This window comes from Colias philodice, chromosome 5, assembly GCF_061535455.1.
Source record: "Colias philodice isolate Cphi_HAF_F1 chromosome 5, ilColPhil1 Martin Lab GWU primary, whole genome shotgun sequence".
NCBI lineage: Eukaryota > Metazoa > Arthropoda > Insecta > Lepidoptera > Pieridae > Colias > Colias philodice.
Genome location: NC_143090.1, coordinates 2,905,436 through 2,932,919, shown reverse-complemented (window position 1 = coordinate 2,932,919; position 27,484 = coordinate 2,905,436). Strand labels below are relative to the sequence as shown.

Genomic DNA, 27,484 nt, shown 5'->3' with positions numbered 1-27,484 from the left:
ACTAATTCACTAGTAAATAAACGGGTTATGTATTCTGATATACATAATGCGAAGTGACTTTGGCGAGACGTGCGCAATGGGATACTGTATCGCGAATTATAGGCAGAATATGTCATGAGTAGAATTTCTTTTACGTTTTCCACATTAGATAGAAGAGGTTCATACGGTACATATTATATTTATTTGTTTTGAACATTGTAAAAAAATTAAATAGTAAGTATTTATTTTATTCTAGAGATTCATTCAATATTATCACATAATATGAAGTTATAAATAAAAATGTTTAGAGACATGAATGTTTGTTTTTTATTTTAATTGTATGATAATATTACGAGGGGTCTTAGAGGACGTGTAACTAGTATTTATTTTTTTTGACTTAGTCCGTACTTAAAACTTTATTTTACATCGATGAGGTATCGATGTAAAATAAAGTTTTAAGTACGGACTTGTTGATTATTATTTATCTAACGTTAAACTTTAGTAGATATCAGCATTTAATTGGGTTTTATTTTAAAATTTCTAAATCAAATTCGAGTTAATATTTATGATTTACATTTTTGTTTCTTTAACACGTTACGCATGTACCGGATCTAAAGCACCCGGCGCTTGAATTTCCCATCGTGCGGCTAAGAACACACGCACACGTTACCGCACCGCAGCGTTAACTTTTAGCAGCCCGTGTTGGGATCGCATACGAGCGTATCGAACGATCGAACGACAAAACATGGAGGCGTAAAGATCCAATAAAAGATAAGATAATAAATTTATCTTTTCAGGACCTGCATCAAAACCAAATAAACATCTACTGGTTGAGGGTGTAAAGAACAGAAGTTGTACTGGATGCTTTATAAGACTCCGAAAGACGAAGCTATCAAGTCGCGATGCCTCTAACAATGTTAAAAAAGTGGTCACTGAATGCACAGAGTGCAAAAAAACTTTTTGTTTGGAATGCTTTTACGAAAAGCATTATAGTTTATAAATTTCTCTTCAATCGTGTTTTTTTTTACCATCAATAAATTAATAACTTTCAAAACAATCGATATTTTTATTCCCCATCCCCAATAAGCACAAAATTTCTGAAATTCAGTACGGCACCGGGAGCATTGGACCCTGTATTTTAAAATGGCTATAGAGCCTAAACAAGGCAAGCTACTACGTTTTCAGATTTATGATGATTAATTCTGCATTTATAGTATTCAAGGTAAAAAACCATATATATTTTGGCATGAAGCCAAAAAACTGATTTAAGTTTCTCTATCGTTACCGGGTCTAATAAACCCTGTACCGTCACAATGAAAGTTTCAGCATCGGGTGTGCAAAATCGCTACCGCAGCTAACGTGTTAAAAATGAACATATTTAACTATAAAACATATATATTGAATACGTTTTAAATTTTAATTCATACTAGCAACTAGCAAGTAGGTATGAAACTGGCAAATATTTCTAGCCAATCTTAAAGCCCTTAAAGTCATTACCAATTTATCTAAGAAGTAGAAACAATAAACCGAAAGTGTAAAAATATTTATTTTATTACAAGCAATTGATTTTCAGATGCGATGTTCATTAAAACGCGATACGGCGGCGAAGCTTTAATGGTTGGAGGTCACAAATTTTATAAGAACAATCGAAGTACGGGTCTTAAGGCGACCTGGTTCTGTGGCAAGCGCAAGCACGGCTGCCGGGCGTCACTAGTCGTGTCCGCTAACACTATAGTATATGAACGGAATACACATGATCATAATTGAAAATAACTTTAAACGAGACATAATATGTAAAGTAAATCAGTTGGGGGGCCCGGGGGGGCCCGGGCCCCACGGGGCCCTCAAATTTAGAGGATCAGATAATCTCGATACTGAAAATATTGAAAACAGTTTGACATATTAATATCGTAGAGGTGGATATTTCTTTTTTTGTTTAATTGTATAAGCAAGTTGCAGTGTCGTTCACTTTATTTTTGTTTCATAATAGACGTCAAACATTCGGTTTTTCTTGAAATGAAACTTCTTTATCGGGGTTAGAAAAAAATTTAGTGTAACATTTTTTACGTTACGCGTGACATTTTTCCTTTACGCGCCATCTTTTTCTTATCCCTACCACGCGTGATTCAACGTATTTCTGTAAAGTTGCATATAGTAAATTATTTTTTGAAATATATGGTCATAAAGAAGTTTCACTTCTTACGTGTGTACACTAGTACACGCACACATTTTTATTTTATTTGTAGTTACTTTGACCATAGTTAAAAAAGTGCAATATGTAAATATAGTGAAAATTAAATTAATAAATATTAAGAAATTAATAAAATAGTTGAAAGGTTTCGTTTTCACATTTAGGATTATTTTCCGTGTAAATATATATTATTTCGTTATTCAATTTTTTCTACGCAAAGCCATACTCACAATAGTGTAGAGGAATAATTATACATAATGGCAGTGATATATGTTAATAATGAGATCTTGTTATAATAAGAATTGATTATGTTTAAGTTTTATCTAGTACGATTAGTTTTTTTAAGAAGAAGTTTGTCAAAATCTGAAAATTAAATCGAACTTTTTCACAATATCGATTTTAGTTGTGTCTTTTATCGAGTTTACTTTTAAGTTGAAAAATTACTCGAACAAGTTTGTTTCGAAAACAAGAAGAGTTTAAGAGAATAAAGTTATTTATTGACATAGGACCTTTTGTAAACTACTTAAAGTTCAGTTCTCATAAACAATTCATAAACTTTGTTACAGTACCCCGTTTCACAAAGTCACGGTACGGCAAACCTGTGATTCAAATTGGGATGTACAGGTTCAACAGGAACAACAGGAGCCACGGACTTCGTGCGCTCTGGACCTGCAGTCGCATCGGCACTGGTTGCAAAGCGAACATAACCACCATTGAAGACACCATTGTTAAGCTGAAGCTCGATCATAACCATTAGGTTATGACGTAACTAGAAGATGGGTCATAACTATTAGGTTATAAGAAATTAAATTCAATTATAACAACAGGAGACATGAACTTCGTGCGCTATAGACCTGCAGCCGCGTCAGCACCGGCTGCAAATCGAACATAACCACCATAGAAGACATTATAATCATTAGGTTATGACATAACTAGAAGATGGGCCATAACTATTAGGTTATAACTTACTAGCGGTCCGCCCCGGCTTCGCCCGTGGTACATATTTTCGTTTTCCGGGATAAAATATAGGCTATACGGATTCGGAAGAATCCCTCTAAGTAATGGTAAAAGAAATTTTGAAATCGGTCCAGTAGTTTTTGAACCTATTCAATACAAACATACAATAATAAAAAGTAAAAGAACTAAAACCCAACTACGACAAAAAACGACGCTGAAAAAGTATAAAACAAGATTTTCAGAATTCCACTATGTAGAGATAAATTTTCATGTTTGGAAAGGCGTAGTCACACGTTACATATACTATCTACCGTAGCACTTTGACAACGTGTGACTACGCCTTTCCAAACATGAAAATTTATCTCTACATAGTGGAATTCTGAAAATCTTGTTTTAGACAGTGCGCGCACGAGCAACTTTGTCTCCGCAACTTTTTTGTCTCCGCAACTATTTTGTCTCTCCCACCCATGGGCTAGTATGAAAGTGCGCGCACGTAGCGACGCAACTCCCCATACAAATTGATGGGAGAGACAAAATAGTTGCGGAGACAAAGTTGCTCGTGCGCATGGGCGTAGCCACGGTGGGGCAGGGTGGGGCACTTGCCCCACCCTGGCTCTAGCCCGGAAAGTACCTAACCAAATCTAAAGAATTAAATTAAATTATCAAGTACCTACTGACTACAAAACTTAGTATCTGTAAGAAAATTCACTCTCGAAAGTCGTCACACAAAAAAATGCTATCTAAACAAAAAACTTGCGCACGATTGACCCCATGGGTAAACAAACGTAATCCTTTTATTTTTAGTTTGTGTGTTTTTTAGCCGATATCTCGGAAACTATCCACTTAAAGGCAAAAGTTATTATGACTTTTTTGTAGAAAGTAAAATTTCGCATCTTTTATTCCTTGTAAACTTTTTTGTAAAACGTACCGTTTACTATTTATGGCCCATTTAATGAACAGATTTATTGTTTTTGGCTAATAACTCTTAAATATTGGATTAATTAATAATTACTTACATCTTTTCATTTTTTAAATTCACTCTATTCTCTACAACTTTTGCTTGAAACTTTTTTTTAGGGTCCCGAACCTTAAAAGGAAAAAACGGGACCCTTATAGGTTATTGTTGTCCTATGTTGTTGTCACTATGTTGTCCGTCTGTCTGTCTGACTGTCAACACCCTTTTTCTCAAGAAAGCGTGGAGCTATCAAGCTGTGTACTTCCCGTGAACACAGTCTTGAAATTTGGTAAAAAGCAATGTCTTATAGCACAGAGAAAGGAAAAATTGCTAAAACATACTTACATTTTAGAGTTACAACATACTAAAAAATAGGTTTGTTCGGAGCCCTCGATGTGCGAGTCAGACTCGCACTTGGCCGGTTTTATTTCTAATGCCCACAATTTTTGAGTTATTTAATGTTCAATGTTGGATTACAAAGCTTAAAATGAAGAATTTCAAGGTATGCATACCATATAATGCTACAAATTTAACAAACTTATTGAAATAATGTCCTGTAGTACTTCAAAATTAATAGTTTGTTTCCTCACCTGCAATAGTAAATAGACTTTTAAATATTTCATTTTATTATATTTCGTACAACTAAATAGATAATATTGAGTACATATACCTATTATTTTATATTCTGATGCAAAAATAAAATAGAAGTAAATGAAAAGAGTTTATTTAAAAAATGTGTAAAAAAAATCTAAATTTTGTCAAAAATCCAATTGCATTGGATTATATCTCTTCTTCGTCTTCATTACATCCTTAAAAAAAAAACTTTAAGGCTCCCGCGTCACCCGCCGAGCGCCGACATTTCTACATTACGGATTACAACTCAAAAAGTATGGGCACTAGAAAAGTTTCATACAAAAGTTGTCGAGAATAAAGTCTCATCTTAAAAAGTGGGTAGTTGCATTTTGTTGATTAATCCAATATTTTAACAGTTATTAGCCAAAAACGATAAACCGGTACATTAAATGGGCCATAAATCGTAAACAGTAAGTTTTAAAAAAAAGTTTATAGGGTGTAAAAGATGCGAAATTTTACTTTCTATAAAAAAGTCGAACTAACTTTTGCTCTAAAGTGGATAGTTTCCGAGATATCGGCCAAAAATTTTCTTTAAGATTGCGAGCGAGGCTCCACCTGGATCTGTCAGCATTTTGTGTTTTTATGGTCAGTAAGTGACCCTAAACTTCCCGTGAACCCAGAATCTTGAAATGTCGTATTAAGTTACGTCTTATAGCGCAGATAAAGGAAAAATTGCGAACCCTTTAGGTTTTGATTCCCTTTCAAATGTCGAAATGTGTGAAAATTTGCAACACAAACGGCTGTATCTTTTTTATTGCATTGGTTTATAACTTTGAATTTTTCACAGCTTCAAGAGTTCGTTTTTTCCTTTTTAAGGTTCAAAACCCTAAAAATTAACCGGGACTAGACTTAGGATAAAGTTGCTAGTTACATTTTTTTTTGCCCCACCCTGAGCCCATGGCTAGCTACGCCCATGCTCGTGCGCGCTCGCTCTTATACTTTTTCAGCGTCGTTTTTTGTCGTAGTTGAGTTTTAGTTCTTTTACTTTTTATTATTTGTACTATTTTGGTGTTAAAGTGTATTTGTGGCGCATAATATTGACAAAAGTTAAATTGATGAACTAATAAAGAAGCTATGAACGAAAAGATGTGAATTATATGCAATCAGCCCATGAATACAGGTAAAGTCACAAGCAAATGCTAGTAATATATATACATATATTCAAAATGTGCAAGTAAAAAGCTTTCAAATGATACCAAACACGGCATATTTATCTTAACTTTATTTTTTTACTCTGTATGTTTTGTCCGCTAGAGGGCGCCACATTAGATTTTGTGAAACCCCATATAGCCTATAACCAGCGGACAATTAAGACGCTTCTAATGATATGTCATTTGTCGAATTCTGATAAGTATTGCACGCCTCATAAGCGAAGCGTTGAGGTGGGTACTACTGTCGCTTCGCGCAAAACATCTGATTTTTCAAACTTAAAATGTCTTTATGTATCATACATTGCACTTGTAAGATAATACATACACACACATATTAAGAAAAAACACTATTTTTAACGTTCATGATATTTTTGATGTCATTTTTGTTATTTAAACTAGTTAAAAAACAGTTTAAAAAAGTTCTGTCTTGGACGTCCGTGTGTCTGTATGTGCGGATCCTTTTTCTTGTTAACACGATAGCGACCGAAATACTTTACTAATCGAGTCTTTTTTTTTCTCTTACGCTTGAGTATGCTCAGGAATAGAACCCTTTCATTTTTCAGGGTCTGATTCGATGTGGTTTAATTGTTATTAAATAAACAAAAATAATAATTAATAAATATTTATTAAAAAAAAATTATGAGGCGTGCACTTTTGGATTTTCCAAATTATTTTAGAAGTTACGAGGGAACAGATGAACATACATACATACATATATACATACATACATACATAGCCTGTCAAAATCATAACCCTCCTTTTGCTTTGCCGTAGTCGGGTAAAAATACAAAGGTTTCCTCTTTATAATTTTAATATAGATAAGAAATTTGATTTTGTTGTTTTTAGTTTTATATTATAAAATGTAATTTAGTTATATTACAATGCCTTTCTTATTTCTATTTTTTTGTCGGTTTATTTTGGTTTTCTTTTAATAGTTAGTTTTATGTTTAAGTTTAAAGTGTAATATTATTACTTTGTTGAAGTAGATATTGCCATAAGAAATAAATAAGAACGCGATATTTTAATTCAAATTTTATCCTTTTATTTATCTGTCCAGTTCTTTCGATTTATTCGAATTAAGAGGAGGCTCCTTAAATTTTATGTGAATACTAGCGGTCCGCCCCGGCTTCGCCCGTGGTACATGTTTACGTTTTCTCTACATAAGTACCATCCTCGTACTTCAAGGAATATAATAAAAAAAGAATAATCGAAATCGGTTCAGCCGTTCTCGAGTTATGCGCTTACCAACACATTTTGCGATTCATTTTTATATATAAGAAAGATAGGCCAGTAGAAATCGACACTAAAAAACCCTAAATTCGCAAAGCACGATGTAGATTTGAATTTTTGGTATGTTGTTTGGATCAGTTAGGGTGATGTAAATCCCAATTTGCAACTTCGAAAAAGTTGTGCTCGCTGCGCACCACGTGATAAGCTGCGAAAATTTTGGACTTTTTTCACTTTTTGCTCTAAAAGTCATAAACTATGCGTTTCCGACAAGTATGATTAAGTACATAAATTAAGGTTATTAAATTTGCAACAATATAAGCCTAACCGCAGCTCTCTAAACCTTATAACGACTAAACTGTGGCCATTCGAAGATGGTTCATTTTTCCCGAAATATTGAAATTTTTAGTTTTGCTCCCGTTTGAAGCAAAATATTGGCAAAAGCCGCTCGTTCTATGAGAAGTTCGTATAATAAAGTTGTAGTGCATTTAATTTTCTTTCATAAGAGCATAGAACAAAGTCTGTGAGACAAATAGTTCACTCACAATATCTGAAAAACAAAAAGAAGGTAGAAATAGATTTTTAAAGAATTGAAACTGAGGGCATATAAAATCATAAAAAGGATAATACTTTTTCATTTGCAGGATAGGTAATTAACAAAATTACAAAGCTAATTAAATTTGCAACAATTTAAGCCTAACCGCAGCTCTCTAAACCTTATAACAACTAAGCTGTGGCCTTTCAAAGATAGTCAGTTTTTCCCGAAATTTTCAAATTTTTAGTTTTGCTCCTGTTTGAACCAAAATATTGGCAAAACCGCTCGTTCTATGAGAAGGTCATAAAATAAAGTTGTAGAAAATTTAATTTTGTTAATTACCTATCCTGCAAATGAAAAAGTATTATCCTTTTTATGATTTTATATGCCCTCAGTTTCAATTCTTTAAAAATCTATTTCTACCTTCTTTTTGTTTTTCAGATATTGTGAGTGAACTATTTGTCTCACAGACTTTGTTCTATGCTCTAATGAAAGAAAATTAAATGCACTACAACTTTATTATACGACTTTCTCATAGAACGAGCGGTTTTTGCCAATATTTTGGTTCAAACGGGAGCAAAACTAAAAATTTGAAATTTTCGGGAAAAACTGACTATCTTTGAAAGGCCACAGCTTAGTTGTTATAAGGTTTAGAGAGCTGCGGTTTGGCTTAAATTGTTGCAAATTTAATTAGCTTTGTAATTTTGTTAATTACTTATACTGCAAATGAAAAAGTATTATCTTTTTTATGATTTTATATGCCCTCAGTTTCAATTCTTTAAAAATCTATTTCTACCTTCTTTTTGTTTTTCAGATATTGTGAGTGAACTATTTGTCTCACAGACTTTGTTCTATGCTCTAATGAAAGAAAATTAAATGCACTACAACTTTATTATACGACCTTCTCACAGAACGAGCGGTTTTTGCCAATATTTTGCTTCAAACGGGAGCAAAACTAAAAATTTCAATATTTCGGGAAAAATGAACCATCTTCGAATGGCCACAGTTTAGTCGCTATAAGATTTAGAGAGCTTTAATTAGGCTTAAATTGTTGCAAATTTAATAACCTTAATTTATGTACTGAATGATACTTGTCGGAAACGCATAGTTTATGACTTTTAGAGCAAAAAGTGAAAAAAGTCCAAAATTTTCGCAGTTTATTATTTGCGTATAATCTTTTTTCCTACTTTCCCAAATTTTGTAATTTTGTTAATTACCTATCCTGCAAATGAAAAAGTATTATTCTTTTTATGATTTTATATGCTCTCAGTTTCAATTCTTTAAAAATCTATTTCTACCTTCTTTTTGTTTTTCAGATATTGTGTGTGAAATATTTGTCTCACAGACTTTATTCTATGCTCTAATGAAAGAAAATTAAATGCACTACAACTTTATTATACGAACTTCTCATAGAACGAGCGGTTTTTGCCAATATTTTGCTTCAAACGGGAGCAAAACTAAAAATTTCAATATTTCGGGAAAAATGAACCATCTTTGAATGGCCACAGTTTAGTCGTTATAAGGTTTAGAGAGCTGCGGTTAGGCTTAAATTGTTGCAAATTTAATAACCTTAATTTATGTACTGAATCATACTTGTCGGAAACGCATAGTTTATGACTTTTAGAGCAAAAAGTGAAAAAAAGTCCAAAATTTTCGCAGTTTATCACGTGGTGCGCAGCGAGCACAACTTTTTCGAAGTTGCAAATTGGGATTTACACCACCCTAACTGATCCAAACAACATACCAAAAATTCAAATCTACATCGTGCTTTGCGAATTTAATGTTAATTTCCACTGGCCTAAGAAGATTTTGTGTATTTGCATTTTTGATCAAAGAGCGTACGCGAGATTCAACTTTATTATGGCTGTGTTAGTGTTAGTGTCTAGCACCGTAGCGGTATAAGTGGTATAACCGGTCTCTCAGTGCCAGAAATTATGTTAGGGAGCCTCCTCTTAAGCATAAATAATTATGCAACCTATTATGAACAATTATTATTTGTTTTGCAGACGAAGTTTTCTTCACAACCTCTCGATTCGGGAAGCCGGTGATGTTGATGGGCAAGTACAGGTACAACAAACACATCAAATGTCAGGGTGTACGAGTTTTGTGGAGGTGCAGCCGGATCGGCAATGGATGTCGCGCAACTGTAACCACCATTCAAGATGTTATTGTTAAACAAAATACTGTTCATAACCATTGATGTGTATTTTGAAACTTAACTTACCACAAAAAATGTTGTGTGGTTTTATGAAACCACGGTAAAAGTGAAACTGTTCGAATGGTTCCGAACACTGCTTTGTGTAGCGCATGTCGCGTGACGGTCGGCTGCCGAGTAGGTATACCTACTCGGCAGCCGCGATACACGCGACATGCGCTACACAGACCAAAAAGTTTGAGACGATGTAATAAAAGTTTCACTTTAAAAACTGAGATTTAAGCGCGGGTTCTCTTTCATCTGTTTTGTCGTATTTCACATAGACTACTATTAAAGTGACAGATCCCTGGTTTCAAGTTAGACTGTGTTTAAATTATTTTGTAGTAAGACCATATTATTTTAAAATTACCTACTTAAATAAATTGATTTGTTTTGTTGATGAACTATAATGATCATAATTTTCACTAAATCAAATAGTTACCTATTTTATTTGATGAATATTATTTTTTATTGTGCCAGAATACATGTTCAGAAATTAAAGACGGACCTTTTAATTAATACATTTGAATTGTTCTTAAAATAATTGCCACTGTGAACTATTTTTAGGACGTGTTTCATTAAGTGTACCTACAAAATTTGAACTTTATACCTACGTTTAAGTTCATCATTCAGTTCATTCGCATCTATACATATAATAAACATAAACTTATTTTTATTTTTATTGTGTTTTAAACCTAAGTACTTCTTTAACTGACTTCAAAAAAGGAGAAGGTTCTCAATTCGGCCGGTATTAATTTTTTAAGGGCTGATTTTTCAATGCTTGATTAAAACTTATCCGTCCAATAAAGTATTTCACGATAATATTAAAATGTCATGTAAACTGTCAAATACAGGCAATTAGAATACGTTTTAAAATGGTAGTTTTATACATTATTCGACGAATAAGTTTTAACCAAGGATTGAACAATCAGCCCTAAAGGAATCATTACTTCGTGAATAATTCATAGATATTAATGTTGATTTCAGTGCCCTATTACACAACATCACGATTTGGAAACCCCGTAATGATGATGGGAAACTATAGGTTTAACAAAAATTCTAAAAGTCTAGGTCGTAGAGTTCTCTGGAGGTGTACTCGTGTGGCGAATGGATGTCGTGCATCAATATCCACTTTAGAAGATATTATTATAAAAAAGAATTTAGTTCATAACCATTGAGTTATACAACGACATTTCTTGGGATTTTTTCAGAACAAATAATAAGCTCATCTATATAATATATAAAAATGAAACCCGTTTCGCGTTCTCACGGCATCACGCGTGAACGGGTGGACCATGGTGGACCGATTTCGATAATTCTTTTTTTTTTTATATTCCTTGAAGTACGAGGATGGTTCTTATGTAGAGAAAACGTAAATATGTACCACGGGCGAAGCCGGGGCGGACCGCTAGTGTATAATGAAAACATAAATGTCTATCAAATTCGGCAAGCTGTTGTTTGTTAATTGTTATAAATAACAAGAATTAAATTGATAATAGAAAATGTCTGGATGAATTTTTATTGTTTCTGTTTTAATTTGTGTGACATATTTAGAGTAAATGAGTTTTGTAAGATAATTGAATTTTGCAAAAATACTCTTACTTAAAACATTTTTCCATTCCTATTACTGCTCGTACGTTGAATGCTTTTAATTTCAGTAATAATTCAACATTCAGTAATAATATTGTATTACCTAAAATTCCAGTCCTAATGTTTTTAGAACTACCGTATTAAAATTATATAGAGTAGGTAAGTGATCTATCTGTTTATTATCTCAGCTCATTTTGTGTGTTTTCTGTTTCCTTATATAGATTTATGTAGGCATACTATTCTATATCTGTGTCCTTGTTCACCGTTCATTGTAATCTGGTTCCAAAACTACGGAAGGTCCACAATATGTAGCATCTCTTTATTTTTCAGTTCCTCGTTTCACGACCTCTCGGTACGGGAAGCCAGTTATACAAATAGGCTATTACAGATTTAACAGGAACAACAGGAGTCACGGTCGTCGTGGACTGTGGACGTGCTGCCGGACAAGCGCCGGCTGCAGAGCTACCGTCACTACTATTGAGGACGTGATCGTCAAACATAAGAATATTCATAACCATTAGTTTTTGTATTTGTGTGGTAATTGGCATGAGTGGCTAGAATATTGACCCGACTCGTCAGTCTGTCTATGAGGTTGGTCTACATATGAAATTGTTATGTGATTATCAATGTGATCCTTGATGACGAATGTTTATGTATGGTATATGTTTTTACAAAGGCATAGTTTAAATGTGTTTATCAATTTTCTACAGTACAAGCTTTTCTATAGCATTTTCGAAGCATTGGATTTGAATAAATGTTTATGTTATTTGGTTCGATCGATTACTTTGCTCATCTTGTTAAGATATGTCAATTATTAATTAATTGTATTCATGAAGCCTATTAAGTATGTTATAAAACAGTTATAAGAGATAAATTATACAAATAAATATTTATTGTTTAGTATATTAGTTGATAAGGCAGATGCGATGTACAAAATCTTTTTTTCGTTGATATGCAACTATAAATATAAATACGGTAAATTATTAAAAAAGTGTTTTCTGTTTATAAATTGCTTCACGTATCTACAATGTTATATAGAGTATTTATGTAATAACATTCTTTTTTTTCAGTGAAATTTGGTCTATCACAGCGAGGGAATCCCATAGTGATGGTTGGTAACCAACGGTTTAAGAAGACATCAGGGTATGGTCTGAAGAGCTGGTGGCACTGCATCAAGCGCTCGACGACCAGCTGTTCAGCCAGCATGAGTCTCTACGGGAATGTTATTGTTAAAGTTAATTTTAATCATAATCATTAATGCCTTAAACTTGTTTTAAATATGCTTATCAGGTTACATATATACTTATATACAGGGTGTAATCGTTAAGTGTGCACAGGCGATTATTCCGTAACTATTGCAGATATCAAACACTGATATCGAAAGCCCTTTACCTAATGTGTACCCTTTACTTCTATGGGAGTGTTATATGAAAAATTTTTTTTCATATTTCCCGTTTTATTTTTAAAAAGTTATTATTGTCATTTTACTCATTAGGTAAAGGGCTTTCGATATCAGTTTAATGTTTTTGCACGCCTCATAAGCGAAGCGTTGAGGTGGGTACTACTGTCACTTCGCGCAAAACATCTGATTTTTCAAACTTAAAATTAATCCAGTCTGTAGGTATTTATGCTCTACAAAAGGTGGCGTAGAAAATGTTTTGAAACGATATTGTTTAGGTATGAAAGGTTAATCAAAATCCAAGTTTTCGACCTTGACGGACCCAGGCGCTAGCCGCCATCTTGAATTAAAGGTGCTAAAATTAGGTATATTTTAAATAACTTCTCAATTGTTTACTAAATCACAAAAGTGTCTATGAGGGGTTCAAAGAAGACAAAATTACCTACATTTTTTTCATACATGATTATTCTGTAAGTCTTAAAAGTAAAAAGTTACAAGCGACGGAAATAATAATATTTACAGAAATCATATAATTTTAATTTTGTTTAAAAATTGTACAGCTATCATTTTTTAATTCTCTTTGATGGCCCGGGCTGGTTAATGGTGGCTTCTTCATTATCGTCGCTGAAATTTTCTGTTTCATTGTCTGTATTTTTAGTTTCCAACCATGAAATTTCGTCATCATGACCAGAAGAAATCGAAGACGCTGGAGCACGCTTTCTAGTAACTTTTTACGGAGGGGACATGGATAAGGAATCCTTAGAAGATATCCGATATGAACGATTCATAATGTTATCAATAAAAAGTAAATTTAATCGACGAAATTTCATGGTTGGAAACTAAAAATACAGACAATGAAACAGAAAATTTCAGCGACGATAATGAAGAAGCCACCATTAACCAGCCCGGGCCATCAAAAATAATAAAAAAAGATTGCTGCACAATTTTTAAACAAAATTAAAATTATATGATTTCTGTAAATATTATTATTTCCGTCGCTTGTAACTTTTTACCTTTAAGACTTACAGAATAATCATGTATGAAAAAATGTAGGTAATTTTGTCTTCTTTGAACCCCTCATAGACACTTTTGTGATTTAGTAAACAATTGAGAAGTTATTTAAAATATACCTAATTTTAGCACCTTTAATTCAAGATGGCGGCTAGCGCCTGGGTCCGTCAAGGTCGAAAACTTGGATTTTTATTAACCTTTCATACCTAAACAATATTGTTTCAAAACATTTTCTACGCCACCTTTTGTAGAGCAGAGGCTTTTACATTTCCCCACAGACTGGACTAAATGTCTTTATGTATCATACATTGCACTTGTAAGATAATACATACACACACATATTAAGAAAAAACACTATTTTTAACATTCATGATATTTTTGATGTCATTTTTGTTATTTAAACTAGTTAAAAAACAGTTTAAAAAAGTTCTGTCTTGGACGTCCGTGTGTCTGTATGTGCGGAGGATTTTCTTGTTAACACGATAGCGACCGAAACACTTTACTAATCGAGTCTTTTTTTTTCTCTTACGCTTGAGTATGCTCAGGAATAGAACCCTTTCATTTTTCAGGGTCTGATTCGATGTGGTTTAATTGTTATTAAATAAACAAAAATAATAATTAATAAATAATTATTAAAAAAAAATTATGAGGCGTGCACTTTTGGATTTTCCAAACTATTTGATATCTGCAATAGTTAAGGAATAATCGCCTGTGCACACTTAGCGATTACCCCTGTATAGGTATTCAAGAAATGGTCAATTATTTACTTAATAATGCTGAGATCGTGTTGTTCATTGGAGGAATGTGTTGTGTACTTTTATTTTTATTGCTGTTTTGTTCAATTTTTTTACTTAAATTAAGTTGGAATTGCATTGCATTGTCAAATATTGTAAGATAGAGTTCAATTGCAATGTTTTAACAGAAATAATTATATTGTACTTCTAGAATTATATTTTATTTACTACTTTTGCTTTGCTTTATATTGTACGATATATTAGTGATTGCCCTAGCTTGCCTGATTTTAGGTTAACAATATAAACAAATAAGTCGAAATGCAAAAGAAAATAAGAGGAAAATATTAAAAATTAAAGTTTACAAACCAGTTAAATTTGATAATTACATTGATGTTATAAATTATAATACTGGTTGAAGTATTGTATTATAGTTATTTGGTTTATGATGGTTATATATCTACATGTGTCCCACTATTGGTATACTAAGCGCGAAGGACCTTGTAGTTTTGCATACACTGATCACATAAAAAAAACTTAAACAACAAAATTACGTCAAAATTTTTTTGCTAAATTTTTCCTGAAAACCATGTTTTCTTCTCTAGCTTCGCGCAGCCGGCATATACCGCTTCTCTAGTATGAGCATTTTGTCTATGAAAACATAATCTTAAACGATAGCTCACGTGCTAGTGACAAAATTGGGCGGGTTGCTTGTTATGGGTGTACAATATAGAGTTTTAAGAATTCATCTACTTGAAAAAAAATGCGTCTGGAATTTTATAAGTATTTTTTACGTACTCAGCGTATGCAAAACTATAACCTCCTTTGAGCTTAGTATACCAACAGTGGGACACCCTGTATAAACATTTACTAAATATTTAAAATGTATGAATTAAAATATGGTGCAAGATGTATATATATATATATATATATATATATATATATATATATATATATATATATATATATATGTTAGGTTTGTTTATAAATTAATGCATTTTATTAAAAACTTTATATGTTTGATAAATCGATTGTAAGTTTTGAAATGTTTTCCAAATACGTAATGTTCTATTATTCTTTTCTTAATTTTTGTATGTTTTATTTTCTTTAAGGTCTATTCAGATTAACCCGATGGCACGCGATTAAATCTCTTACGTAGTATGTTATAGAGGCTCTAATCGCGTACCTTTCCGAGTATAGCGATGGGTACGCGATTAGAGTCTCTATAATTTACTATGTAAGAGATTTAATCGCGTGCCATTGGGATACCGCTACCCACGGCGGTATCGGATACCGCTCTAATTTGAACATATATATATATATATATATATATATATATATATATATATATGTTAGGTTTGTTTATAAATTAATGCATTTTATTAAAAACTTTATATGTTTGATAAATCGATTGTAAGTTTTGAAATGTTTTCCAAATACGTAATGTTCTATTATTCTTTTCTTAATTTTTGTATGTTTTATTTTCTTTAAGGTCTATTCAGATTAACCCGATGGCACGCGATTAAATCTCTTACGTAGTATGTTATAGAGGCTCTAATCGCGTACCTTTCCGAGTATAGCGATGGGTACGCGATTAGAGTCTCTATAATTTACTATGTAAGAGATTTAATCGCGTGCCATTGGGATACCGCTACCCACGGCGGTATCGGATACCGCTCTAATTTGAATGGGCCTTTAATAAATAAGTGCCTTTCTAGATGTTATACTTGTTTATCAATTTAATTAAAATATATTATTTAGGAATTTTTAATGGTCTGTTTTCGAATAAAATACTCATAAAGATTGTGTTATAAATAAATTTATTAACTATTGAAAAACTTTATTACGATGTTACAGCCATTTTTTATTTTTGTTCTTTCTGTTTAACCTATATTTGTCTTAGTTCTATCGGATTCTATATTAACTTTTTATTATTATTTGAAAACATATTTTATATTAATAATATTAAGTTTAGTTCTGTGTAATAAGTATTGTTTGTGAGTGATTGGTAAATGAATCACACGGAATTAAGAAAAATTCCATTTCAGGAAATCAAGTGAAACCAAAGAAAAGTGATCACGTCCTTGAGATTAGCACTAAGCGCAGGAATTGTGTGGGTTGCTATGAGAAGCTGCGGAGGACCTTCACTAGTAGTGAAGTGAAAAAACGAGTTAAAAAAATAAAGAAATTTTGTAGGAAATGTAATCAAACGCTGTGTATGAAATGTTTTGATGACAGGCATAAATAAATTAAAACTACTATGTGTATTGTGTATACTATGTGTATATTCTTGTTTTATTTTGCTATCCCCGTAAATTACCTTACTAAAAGTACTGTCTAGTGCGGTTCAGGTTGTGGTTCAAGTTTCGTTTGTTTATTTCATCATCATTATTTCATCTCCTGTTCGAAGCCAATCTCAGGAAATTGGGTTTGAGGGAATTGCAACAGAACCAAAAAACATTATATATTATGTCTTCGTAAAGTTATAGCAATTTAATCTATCTCGCTGCTGGTGGGTCGAAAAAGACCTACCACGCATAGTAGAAATATCAGGGGGGGCACATTTCGACCTACCATCACTAAATGAACGAATTATTATTATTAATATGAAATAAAATATCATAATACTTAATTGTTTTGAGTAATATACCTTTTTATATTCTTCTCTACCTTTCTACTGTACCTTTATATATTTTTCTTTGACTACAACTAATTACTAAGTGTACCTATTGTTTTATTTTGCAGATACAAAACGGGCTCAGTTTTTACGTTCAGTACGTGGCAACCCAATAATGTTATATGATGGACATCGGTTCAACTACAGGACGGATAGGAAAGGGCCTCTAGGTCGATGGGTCTGCGTCAAGAAGTCCAAGGGGTGTCGGGCCACTGCCTGTACTGCTGGGCACGAGGTTATCGAATATAGAGATGACCATGACCATTGTTAGACCAAACTGATCATTGATAGATTTGTTAACGTTAACACGGCGCGATGGTTGATTTTATGTTTTATGTTTTTTGTTCCCTATTAACGTTAATATTGTTCCCTATTAACAATTAGCGTTAATAAAATTCTATTAAAAATCGTCAAAAACATTCATGTAATGATAAGTAATATAATAAGTAATGTTATAAGAGAAATAAATACGATTTAAGTAAAATAATGTTTTGTTCAACTCTACCAAAGCGGCCTTCGTATATTGTAGATTTAAATTTAAAATAAATATTTATAATTTCTTCTTAAGGGAAGGTTCCCTAAGTGCAAGTCCACACTGCGAGCCTAGCGCGGTTGCGACGGCGGGCGCGAAATATCAAACGTATGAAACGCGCCTTTGCGTCCACATTGAAATGACTTTGGCGGAAGCCTAGTGCGACGCGGACGGTAATGAGCGAGCCAGCGCGCGTAGTTTTCAAACTCTCCTATCCGCGCGTTCTGGCCACACTACGGGCCTAGTCAGCAAGCGACCCAATGCGCGGACGGCGGGGGTAGGGCATGCAGAACCGAGTCCGGTTCCAAGATTTTGAAACCCGGTTCCAAATCGAGCTCAGAACCGGGTAGAACCGGGTTACCCGGTTCTTTTATAATACCTCGGAAAAAAATACGAAATAAAACAAAAGTAAATGTAAAAGAACCTGATGGGCCTTTTATTTTACGCGGCTTGTGCCTTATTTTATTAAATTAATAAAGAAAGAAAATTTCAATACTTCTCTTTATTTATCAGTCTTATAAAAGTACCTTGTTATCATAATATCGCATATAAACTTAAACCTTATTCATCAACTGCAAACTGTAAACCAAAAAACCGGCCAAGTGCGAGTCGGACTCGCACTCCGAGGGCTCCGAACAAACCTATTTTTTTATAATGTAAAAATTTATGTTTCTAGCAATTTTTCCTTTATCTGTGTTGTAAGACGTTACTTTTACCAAATTTCAAGGCTCTGTGTTCATGAGAAGTACCCTGTAGGTTTTGAGTTCCATGTAAATGTCGAAATTTGTGAAAAGTTTCAGCATTTACGGCTGTATCTTTTGATGCGTTGGCTTGTGAGTTTGACTTCTTCACAGCATAAAGGGACCGTAGACTTGAGTATTCGATATAAATTTCGGCTTAATACCAAAAACAAAAACATGGCTGGATCATTAAGTGAAACAGTAAAATCAACAACTTTTCGAATTCACGACAAATCTAATAAAAATATTTCTGTAGCCTTTATTATATTTTGTCATTTTCGAAGCCAAATTTTTTTTTGGTCTACATTCTCAGAGTTGCAAGCGATGCAAGCCTTAGGGTTGGACTTACGATGAACATGACCAAAACTAAGATAATGACTAATAGCACCAAAACCACCATCATTGTCGAGGGTGGGTCAGTTGCATATGTCGATGAGTATACCTATCTTGGCCAAATAGTTTCTTTCCAAGCAAGACAGGATAAAGAAATTGGTAAACGTATTGAGAACGCTTGGAGAAGCTTTTGGTCGATGAAAGAGCTGATGAAAGGAAAGATGCCTCTTTCACTAAAGCGAAGACTCATGGACATGTGCATCTTACCCATCCTCACCTACGGTGTACAGACTTGGTCATTGACTGATCGCCAAAAGTTCGCACTTGGGGTTTGGCAAAGATAGATGGAGCGCAGTATTTTGGGCGTAAAACTTACGGATCGCGTCCAAAATGAGATACTGTGCTCAAAAACACAGATAATCGATGTAGCTCATAAAGCTGCTGAGCTGAAATGGAACTGAGCTGGCCATGTTTGCCGAATGTCGGAGGAGTTGTGGGCAAAAATTACCAATTTGTGCATCCCCAACAAGGACAAAAGGCTGCGTGGCAGGCCCAAAACAAGATGGCGGGACGAGCTTGATTCCCATTTAGCAGATTGGAGCAAAATTGCTCAAAATAGGGAGAAATGGATTGAGGGAAGAGAGGCCTTTGCTCAGCAGTGGGACAGCCATGGCTCATAATAATAATAATAAATACAACCGTAGGAAACCTATAGCATCTAAGGTTATAGTTAGGTTATATAGAGCCAAGATTGAGGCGTGGCACGAAAATTCGCGATGCACGTGAGTCTGACGTTGCCAGATAGAATAAATTTGTTAAAATAATGCAGCAAAATATAAATAATACTTTATATTTTAATATTTTGGTCGGAACCGGGAGAACCGGGTTTCATATTATTCAGACCCGGTTCTCAAAATCATCAAAAAACCCGGGTTTACCCGGGTTTTTCGGAACCGGGTAAACCCGGGTGCATGCCCTAGGCGGGGGTATCAAACCAGTTCGGTCTTGTCGCTCGACTTCTTATATTATATCCTTTATTATTTTTCGTAAAATAGCGGTAAATACTTAATTGTTGAAGTGAAACTTCTTTATTTATAAGTGCGATTCAATCTAAAACACTTATATACACCACAGTAATTTTGTAGGGTATAATCTCAATTCTTCATATAAGATTCACCCGTTATTCCTCTGTTTTATTTATTTCGTGTACAACTTCTATAATGATCTCATCTCAAAATCGGACTGTCCAGTAAAAATAGCAAATCGTCCAAAGTTTGCAACACCCGAAAAACGTCAAACCGCTACTTGAGCTCGCGCGTCGGTGTGGCCACCGCGAGCGCCCGCTCGTCGCGCCCGCCTAGGCCGCCGCCACCGCGCATTCAGTGTGGACGCACACTAACATAATTTCTGGCACTGAGAGACCGATTAGACCGCTACGGTGCTAGACGCTAACACAGCCGTAATAAAGTTGAATATCGCGTGCGCTCTTTGATCGCGTCCGAGCTCGAAACTAAATCATGTGTGACTGTTTCAGAATATTAATGCAAATTCACATAAAATTTAGGGAGCCTCCTCTTAAATAACTAATTAATTTATGTTGACTTCGAATATTTTGTCGATTAATATATAAGTATATTTTTATAATGCATGTTTTTTGGTAAGTAATAAGGTTTATAAATTGAAATGTCAATTTAGATTAGTCATAAATGAGATTTTTTTCTTTAATTGTTATTTGTATGAGATATAAACACAAATATAACGTAGGTTTAACCTCACTTTAAATAACGGGTATATTTAAGTTTAGTGTAATTATTAATAATAAGTTTTAATGTAAGTATTGCATTTGTTTTACTTTTAGTTTTGTTTTACTTTTCTTTTGAAATTTAATTCTAATTGGGTTTTAATAATAGGAATAAAGAAAAGAATAAAAAAAATATTAAACATCTTTAAATCTATATGATTGAAATATTTTAAAATTTGTAAAGGGTTAAAAATAAAACGTTTTTTTTTAACGTTGTTTTTTATTTTAATTGTTAACGCAAAATAACAGAAGTTAAACCTAGATTTAAACACAAATAATTTAAAAATAAATACTTTTAGATTCAAAATTTACAGTACATGAATTTTTTACCATAATTTTTCTCATAAAAATACGAAATGACCCTTTTGTCACACGTAATAAATTCTGAACTTGATGCTTTAGAGTTTAGACAATAAATTTTTGAGCACAAACAATAATTTTGAATATAAATTATACTAAAATAACATTTTATTATAGCCTACTTCGGCTACACGGCATCTGGTAAGCGGTGTCTCGACATGCACGGCTACCGGTTCACAGTCCACCAGAACGAAGGTGTCAAAGTGCGGTGGAGGTGTGTGAAGAAGAGCATTGGATGTACTGCTTTTGTACTTACTATTGATAATATTATCATACGGACCCGGACTGTACATACACACTAGTTGAATTGCTAGCTTTTCGCCTGCGCTGTTTGAAACTTGCTTGAGAAGCATTAAAACGATTTTCACCAACGCAAATTATATGCGTTGGTGAAAATAGTTTTTTTTTTATGAATCTATTGTGAACCGACAGACGCGGCAAAGGACTTTGTTTTATACATGATAGATAATGCGGGCTACTCACATACCTGCAGCAGGTGCAGTATTGGAATTGCACCCTTAATTGGCTCCTTAATTGTGATGTGTATGGGCAAGCAGGGGCAATTTTGAGAACAGCTTAAATTTCTCCGACTGCCGAGCAAGCGAGATTGTCTGCGGCAGGTATGTCAGTAGCCCGCTTAACTATTTATACACCGTAAATAAACATGTCGGCTAGGTAAGCTTGCTACTGATGAATTTCTAAGTGGTTCTTTGAGTTTATTCATAATTAACAAATTACTTACAATAAATTCGTTTCTCTATAACACGATAGCTTGTGAATTGTTCTTTTGAAAGCAATAAATAGATATTTAAGTTATATAGTCGCCCGCGGCTTCGCCCGCTTTGTCTAATACCTAATAAATTATATACTAAAACCTTCCTCTTGAATCACTATTAAAAAAACCGCATCAAAATCCGTTGCGTAATTTCAAAGATTTAAGCATACAAAGGGACATAGGGACAGAGAAAGCGACTTTGTTTTATACTATGTAGTGATAAATCGAGACAACAAGATAGCTTCTCAAGTATAACTGAACAGTATTGATGCTGTGATGTTTTTATAGTCTCGAATTCAGTTTTAATTCTACGATCAATGAGTGCTTTATGTGGACACTGCCTTGAGATATGTACTAACTTTAAAATAAATTTTAAAAAATAGAATGAAAATATTCAGGAGTACTCTTAAAGTATCCCACAAAATTTATAAAATAAAAAAAAAATCGATGTTGTATTTATAATTTCAAATAAGTAATTGCGGTGTACCGTGTATGTAATAATTTTAAGTTCAGCTAAAATATAACAGTATTTTATAAATCTACTCTATACCTGGTAAAGTACTTGAAAATATCCTATTTATTTGATCTCGATATGTAAATAAAGTTAATGAAAATATATTATTTATTAAAATTATAAATTATTAAGCACGAACCTCGTGAATTTACGCTCTATGTACCTATCTAAAGATTTAATATTTATTTATTAGTTTTTTATTATGTGTTATTTTTTATTATTATCTTTTAATTGTGATATATGTAAAATTTATTCACCCTTTATATTAAAATTATAATTTAAACGAGGGAATTATTTGGTAAGTTATATTCTGAACATAAGAATAACGATTAAAGGAAATTATTTACTTTTTATTATTATTTCATTATGAGTCTATTGTAGTGTGCCTAAATATGTTTACTCTGTGATTAATAAATTTTTAATCACGTCATGTTGATCAGTATCTTTTCCTTAAAATTCAAATCAAAGTATTACTTTTCTTCTCTTATTCAGAATTCTTATTATATAAATTACTAGCGACCCGCCCCGGCTTCGCACGGGTGCAATGCTGATACTAAATAAACTACAGGAAAACTGTGAACGTTGTATATAAAAACATAGCGGCCCGCTCCGTCTTCGCACACGGGTATAAAATAGGTACCTATATAGCCGGGCGGCCGGCCGGCCGGTACCGCCGCCTACGTCCCGCAATTTTTAAATCTGTAATATCTTCGAAAATATTCACTTAAATCATACGGTGTAAAGGCCCATATAGATCTATATTAAATGAACAATGTATTGAAGGTATTTAATTGGTTAAGGATTAATGCTGTATTGGTTAAAATCGCTTCGAAAATTAGCCATTATTTGTCGTAAAAAGTAAATGACAAAAAAAAGTTATTGTGGGTTATCCATAAGAGATAGACATATACCATCGCGGACTTTTCTATAGACATTTTCAATGTGTATAATACTTAGTACATTATTTTGATAAAACTCGTAGGGTTCAGCCTGCGTTTGCAATGTAAGCGGAAGAAATGTAATTTTTTACGACATCACATTAGAAACCTCAAAAATAACAGTACTTCTCCACTATTTAATGGATGTTATTATACATATAAACCTTCCTCTTGAAACACTCTATCTATTAAAAAAAACCGCATCAAAATCCGTTGCGTAGTTTCAAAGATTTAAGCGTACAAAGGGACATAGGGACATAGGGACAGGGAAAGCGACTTTGTTTTATACTATGTAGTGATTATAATTTGGCTTGTGTAAATTATTATTTGGGAATTTTTATTAATAAAATAGTTACCATAAACAGTTTTTTTAAATGATCCGTTTCTCCTAACATACATACTTCATTTACCAATAAACATGATGTTACGCTATTGTTGAGTTTTAATATTAATTTGTCAAGATTTTCTCATTTTAATGTGTGTCTCGTATATTCACATATTTTGGATTCCATGTCAACAATTCTTCGCTTCGCACACCCTGTATAACGTTAAAAAACAACAACGCTCAATAAAATTGTCCTTTCAGAGTTGATGCACGCGATACTACGCGCGCGATTCTGCCGCGAGTCGACCAACATCTACATAGGGGGGCACAAGTTCTTCAGGCACTCACGCTCGCTCATGGGCAATAGGATCCGCTGGACCTGCTCCAAGAAACACAAGCTGAAGTGTAAGGCATCAGCTGTAACGATAGACGGCGTTGTCGTGTCGACTACTGGACTGCATTCGCATAACTGACTGTATTGTACCCGTTTTGTGAACACCCTGTAGTTATGTTTTGTTTGATGTTGTGCTGTTTGGTGTTTGAATGAGGTGCGGATTAAACAAAGTTTTTTGAAAAAGTTATGTGGTTGTTTGTTAATATTGATTTTATTAAGTATGTGTTAGAAGGAAACGTGTTTATTGTTGCGTGTGAAAGAGAAGGACGGAGCATAACAGCTGCTGTGGGGTAAGCATGAATGAAAGCGATCGCACATGCGAAATTTACATGTTTTAGAAATTCAACTCTGCGCGAGAATAAGTTTGGAGTACAAATTATTAATCTCACTAGGAAGAAGATGAAATAGTTTTGTTAATAATAATAATTATTACAAGTAAAATTACAATTCAAAAAGTTTTTTTAGGTTATTTTAGGTTGGTAACATAATTTTTTTTATTCTACCGAGTTATGTAAATTATCTCGATTAGTGCTACTAGAAAGTGATTGTGCTAGATAAGAAATACAATGTCGAATATCGCAAAACCATGAAGTAAGTAAGTTTGGTTTAATATTATTTCCGTTTTATATATTTTTTGTTGTTTACAATAAACAAAAAATTATAGACATCAACAAATGCCAAAATTCTAATCCAAATGAATCTTGATATACAGTGCGTAGGGTTGTCTGTCTTTATCTATCACATGGGGAAAGCGCACGCGCACTCAGCAGCTGCTGCTATGCTGCGTCTTGCTCTTTCACACGGAATAATGTATGCAACTCTCTCTTTCTCTCTCGTGCGCAATTTACAATTTTTGACTACCAAGAGCTTGATCGAATTTAAAGTACTTTCATTAATTGTTTAATTATAATGTGTTAGGAAACACATACGAATAGATATCCTGAAAAGATAGGCAACAGCGTGTTTTTCTCAGAAGATATTATATCATACACATATTTTACATACCTAATATAGATTTAGTTTGGTGTACAATTGAGCTTAACTCTAAGAAAAAACATGAATTTTAATTCTTATTTTACTCTACTGCTAATGTTAAACAAACATTTCATTCACATGAGGGTAGTTCGTGAAAGAGACAGAGACACAAGACGCAAAGCTTATTTTTTGTTGATAAGTTAAGTAATGTTATTTATAAGTGTTTTCTTAAATTATGATTCTGTAGTGGAAAGGATGGGTATTTTAATGTACAGTATTCGTTTAGATGAGGACCACGAGGTATATAAAAAAAAATAATCAAAAATCAAAATTTACTGATTACCTACTAAAAAATTGTTTTGTCGTATCGTTTTTTTGGAAATAATTACCACTACCCATAAATTAAACATTCTGTAGCAGAATATTGATCATAGAAATAGAGTCCAAAATTATTATAAGTGATTGCGAAGTTTTTACTGCCTTATAGTGCTTTTAAGAACAAGGTTTAGCAAAACGTTTTACTAAGGAGAATACATATTTTTATATCTAGTTTAGTAGTGTGAAACATTCCACGTTTTTAAGAGTTGTTCGTATTTTTAGATGGTATTGATTGTAATATTATCGAATTCTAATAATGTTACCAAAGGAGCCTTTTATTGAATATTGAAGTTGGAAAATTTTCGCAAAATTTTTACTAAGGTTTCAAAAAATTATAAAAATTGAGGATGTTTTTTGATTTTACTCTATGTTGTATTGTTGCGATTTGAAGATGCACCTTTTGGATTTATTAAAATTAACTTTGTTAAATATTCTTGGAAGTATTATACTTACAATATGATTGGCGTATACAATGTTTCATATTAATTAGTTAATGAATCTTTTCAAAAATTATATGAAATAATCTCAAGATTAGATTTTTTATATTTGTATTAATTTTACATAGACGTGTTTCAATTAGCGTTAATATGTTTATTTATTATTTAACTTCTGTATATACACAGGGCTTGTTGTAAATCAAATTGTTTTAATAAACACATTAAACGTATTTGTTTTTTATTCATTAAATATTTTATTAAACAAATAAAAAATAATAAATTAGAATTAGAATGTTGATAAAAATTGCCTTGAATAGAAAATATGTCTACTATAGCCTATATTTCTACAGAAAGCTAATATGTTTTGATATTATTGATTTCAAATAGTGTAAATAATCTCTGTTTAAAATATGTATGTATGCTACGATATGATGTAAATTCATAACAGTTTATTATTTTATTAATGAAGCGCGTACCATCTTAGACCACATCTTAGCTTTCCATTAGGCGAGATTGTGGTCAAGCGCTTCCCTATCTACCAAGAAAAAAAGACGTGTGGCACTCGGGGACTGCCGCGGTAAAGCTATTGCATGCTTTGCCTTCAAGCCACACCTCCGCGCCCGTCGGAGTGGTGAGCGTGAGGTTGTTCGTTACTAAATTTCTGGATTCGGTCCCCGCGCTCAGGCCCGCGATAGAACCTATGCAATAGCTTAAAAAACTTGTTTCAATAACTGATATATTCTTTCAGGAGAAATAATCCACACGAGTAGAGGGGTACATTTCCTATACAACTTCTACACGTACAACCGAAAGCAAGTGGCCAAGAACAAAATGTGGCGATGGTACTGCTCCCAGTACCACAACGGTTGCCGGGCAACCCTCATCACCACGGTGGACAACTACGTATCAATGGACATTGGTTCACATTCACACCCACCGCCAAATATTTACAAGGCGAATGACGGAAGATATATCTTCCTTAGGTCGAGTGTTGGATCTGTTCGGTAGTCTTATGTTTTAGGCCTTAGGGTGTAAGAAACAGATGGGAACATAATTCGATAGGTTTTTAAGAAATGAATTAAAAATAAATTGTTTAACACATGTTTTAATCTCTACAATCCCTTCTTCATAATTTTTCCTGATTTTTTGTGAAAAAATCCTTAGGAAAAGGTATAAGAAAATATCCAAGTTTCATCTCCTGGCCGCGATAGTTCATCACGACGCCAACTTTACAAATCCCTTTATAAATATAATATTTACCTCCGAATTACAATATGGCAAATATTTTTAATTGATTCCCTGCATGAAATGAAATGCAAACAACCTGTATCTCATGCCGCAGTTGCTTAACGCAAAAGTCTCACAGGTAAATAGATCAGTGACTTATAATATTACATACATCAACAGCAATAATCAAAAAGCCATTATTTTCAGTCTTCTACGTGTATAACCGACAAGGTAAAAGATTGGCTATTTGCAAAGGGCACACTTACTATTGCGGCTTCCAAGGCACCAAAACTTGTATATGGAGATGCACCAGATGGGGCCAGTGTAAGGCCAGGTTCATACTGAGTTCATATGGTGATCTGGTGACGGGACAGTTCCATCATACACACAACCCTCCTTCGTATGTCATTCAAAATGGAATGTATTATAAGGTGTAAAATGGAGCAGCCTGTAGATGTTGGATGAGTGAATATTAATTTATACTAATGTTATAAAGCTGAAAAGTTTGTTTGTTTGAACGCGCTA

At 33.3% G+C, this 27,484-nt stretch overlaps 1 protein-coding gene across 31 annotated transcripts in view; it reads left to right on the top strand.

The window, feature by feature from the left end:
• LOC149488327 (uncharacterized) overlaps nt 1-27,484 on the top strand; it is a 302,595-nt gene that overhangs the window by 122,339 nt on the left and 152,772 nt on the right. The window contains exon 5 of one of the 31 annotated variants that reach the window (XM_089695026.1): nt 27,167-27,411. The exons of 29 other annotated variants lie outside the window; for them this stretch is intronic. In XM_089695026.1, the coding sequence (XP_089551152.1) occupies nt 27,167-27,396 (230 nt within the window). In that variant the 3' untranslated portion in view covers nt 27,397-27,411. Of the gene's footprint in view, nt 1-26,480; nt 26,756-27,166; nt 27,412-27,484 lie in introns of those variants that run through there. One more of the 31 variants, XM_089695001.1, reaches the window with a different exon arrangement.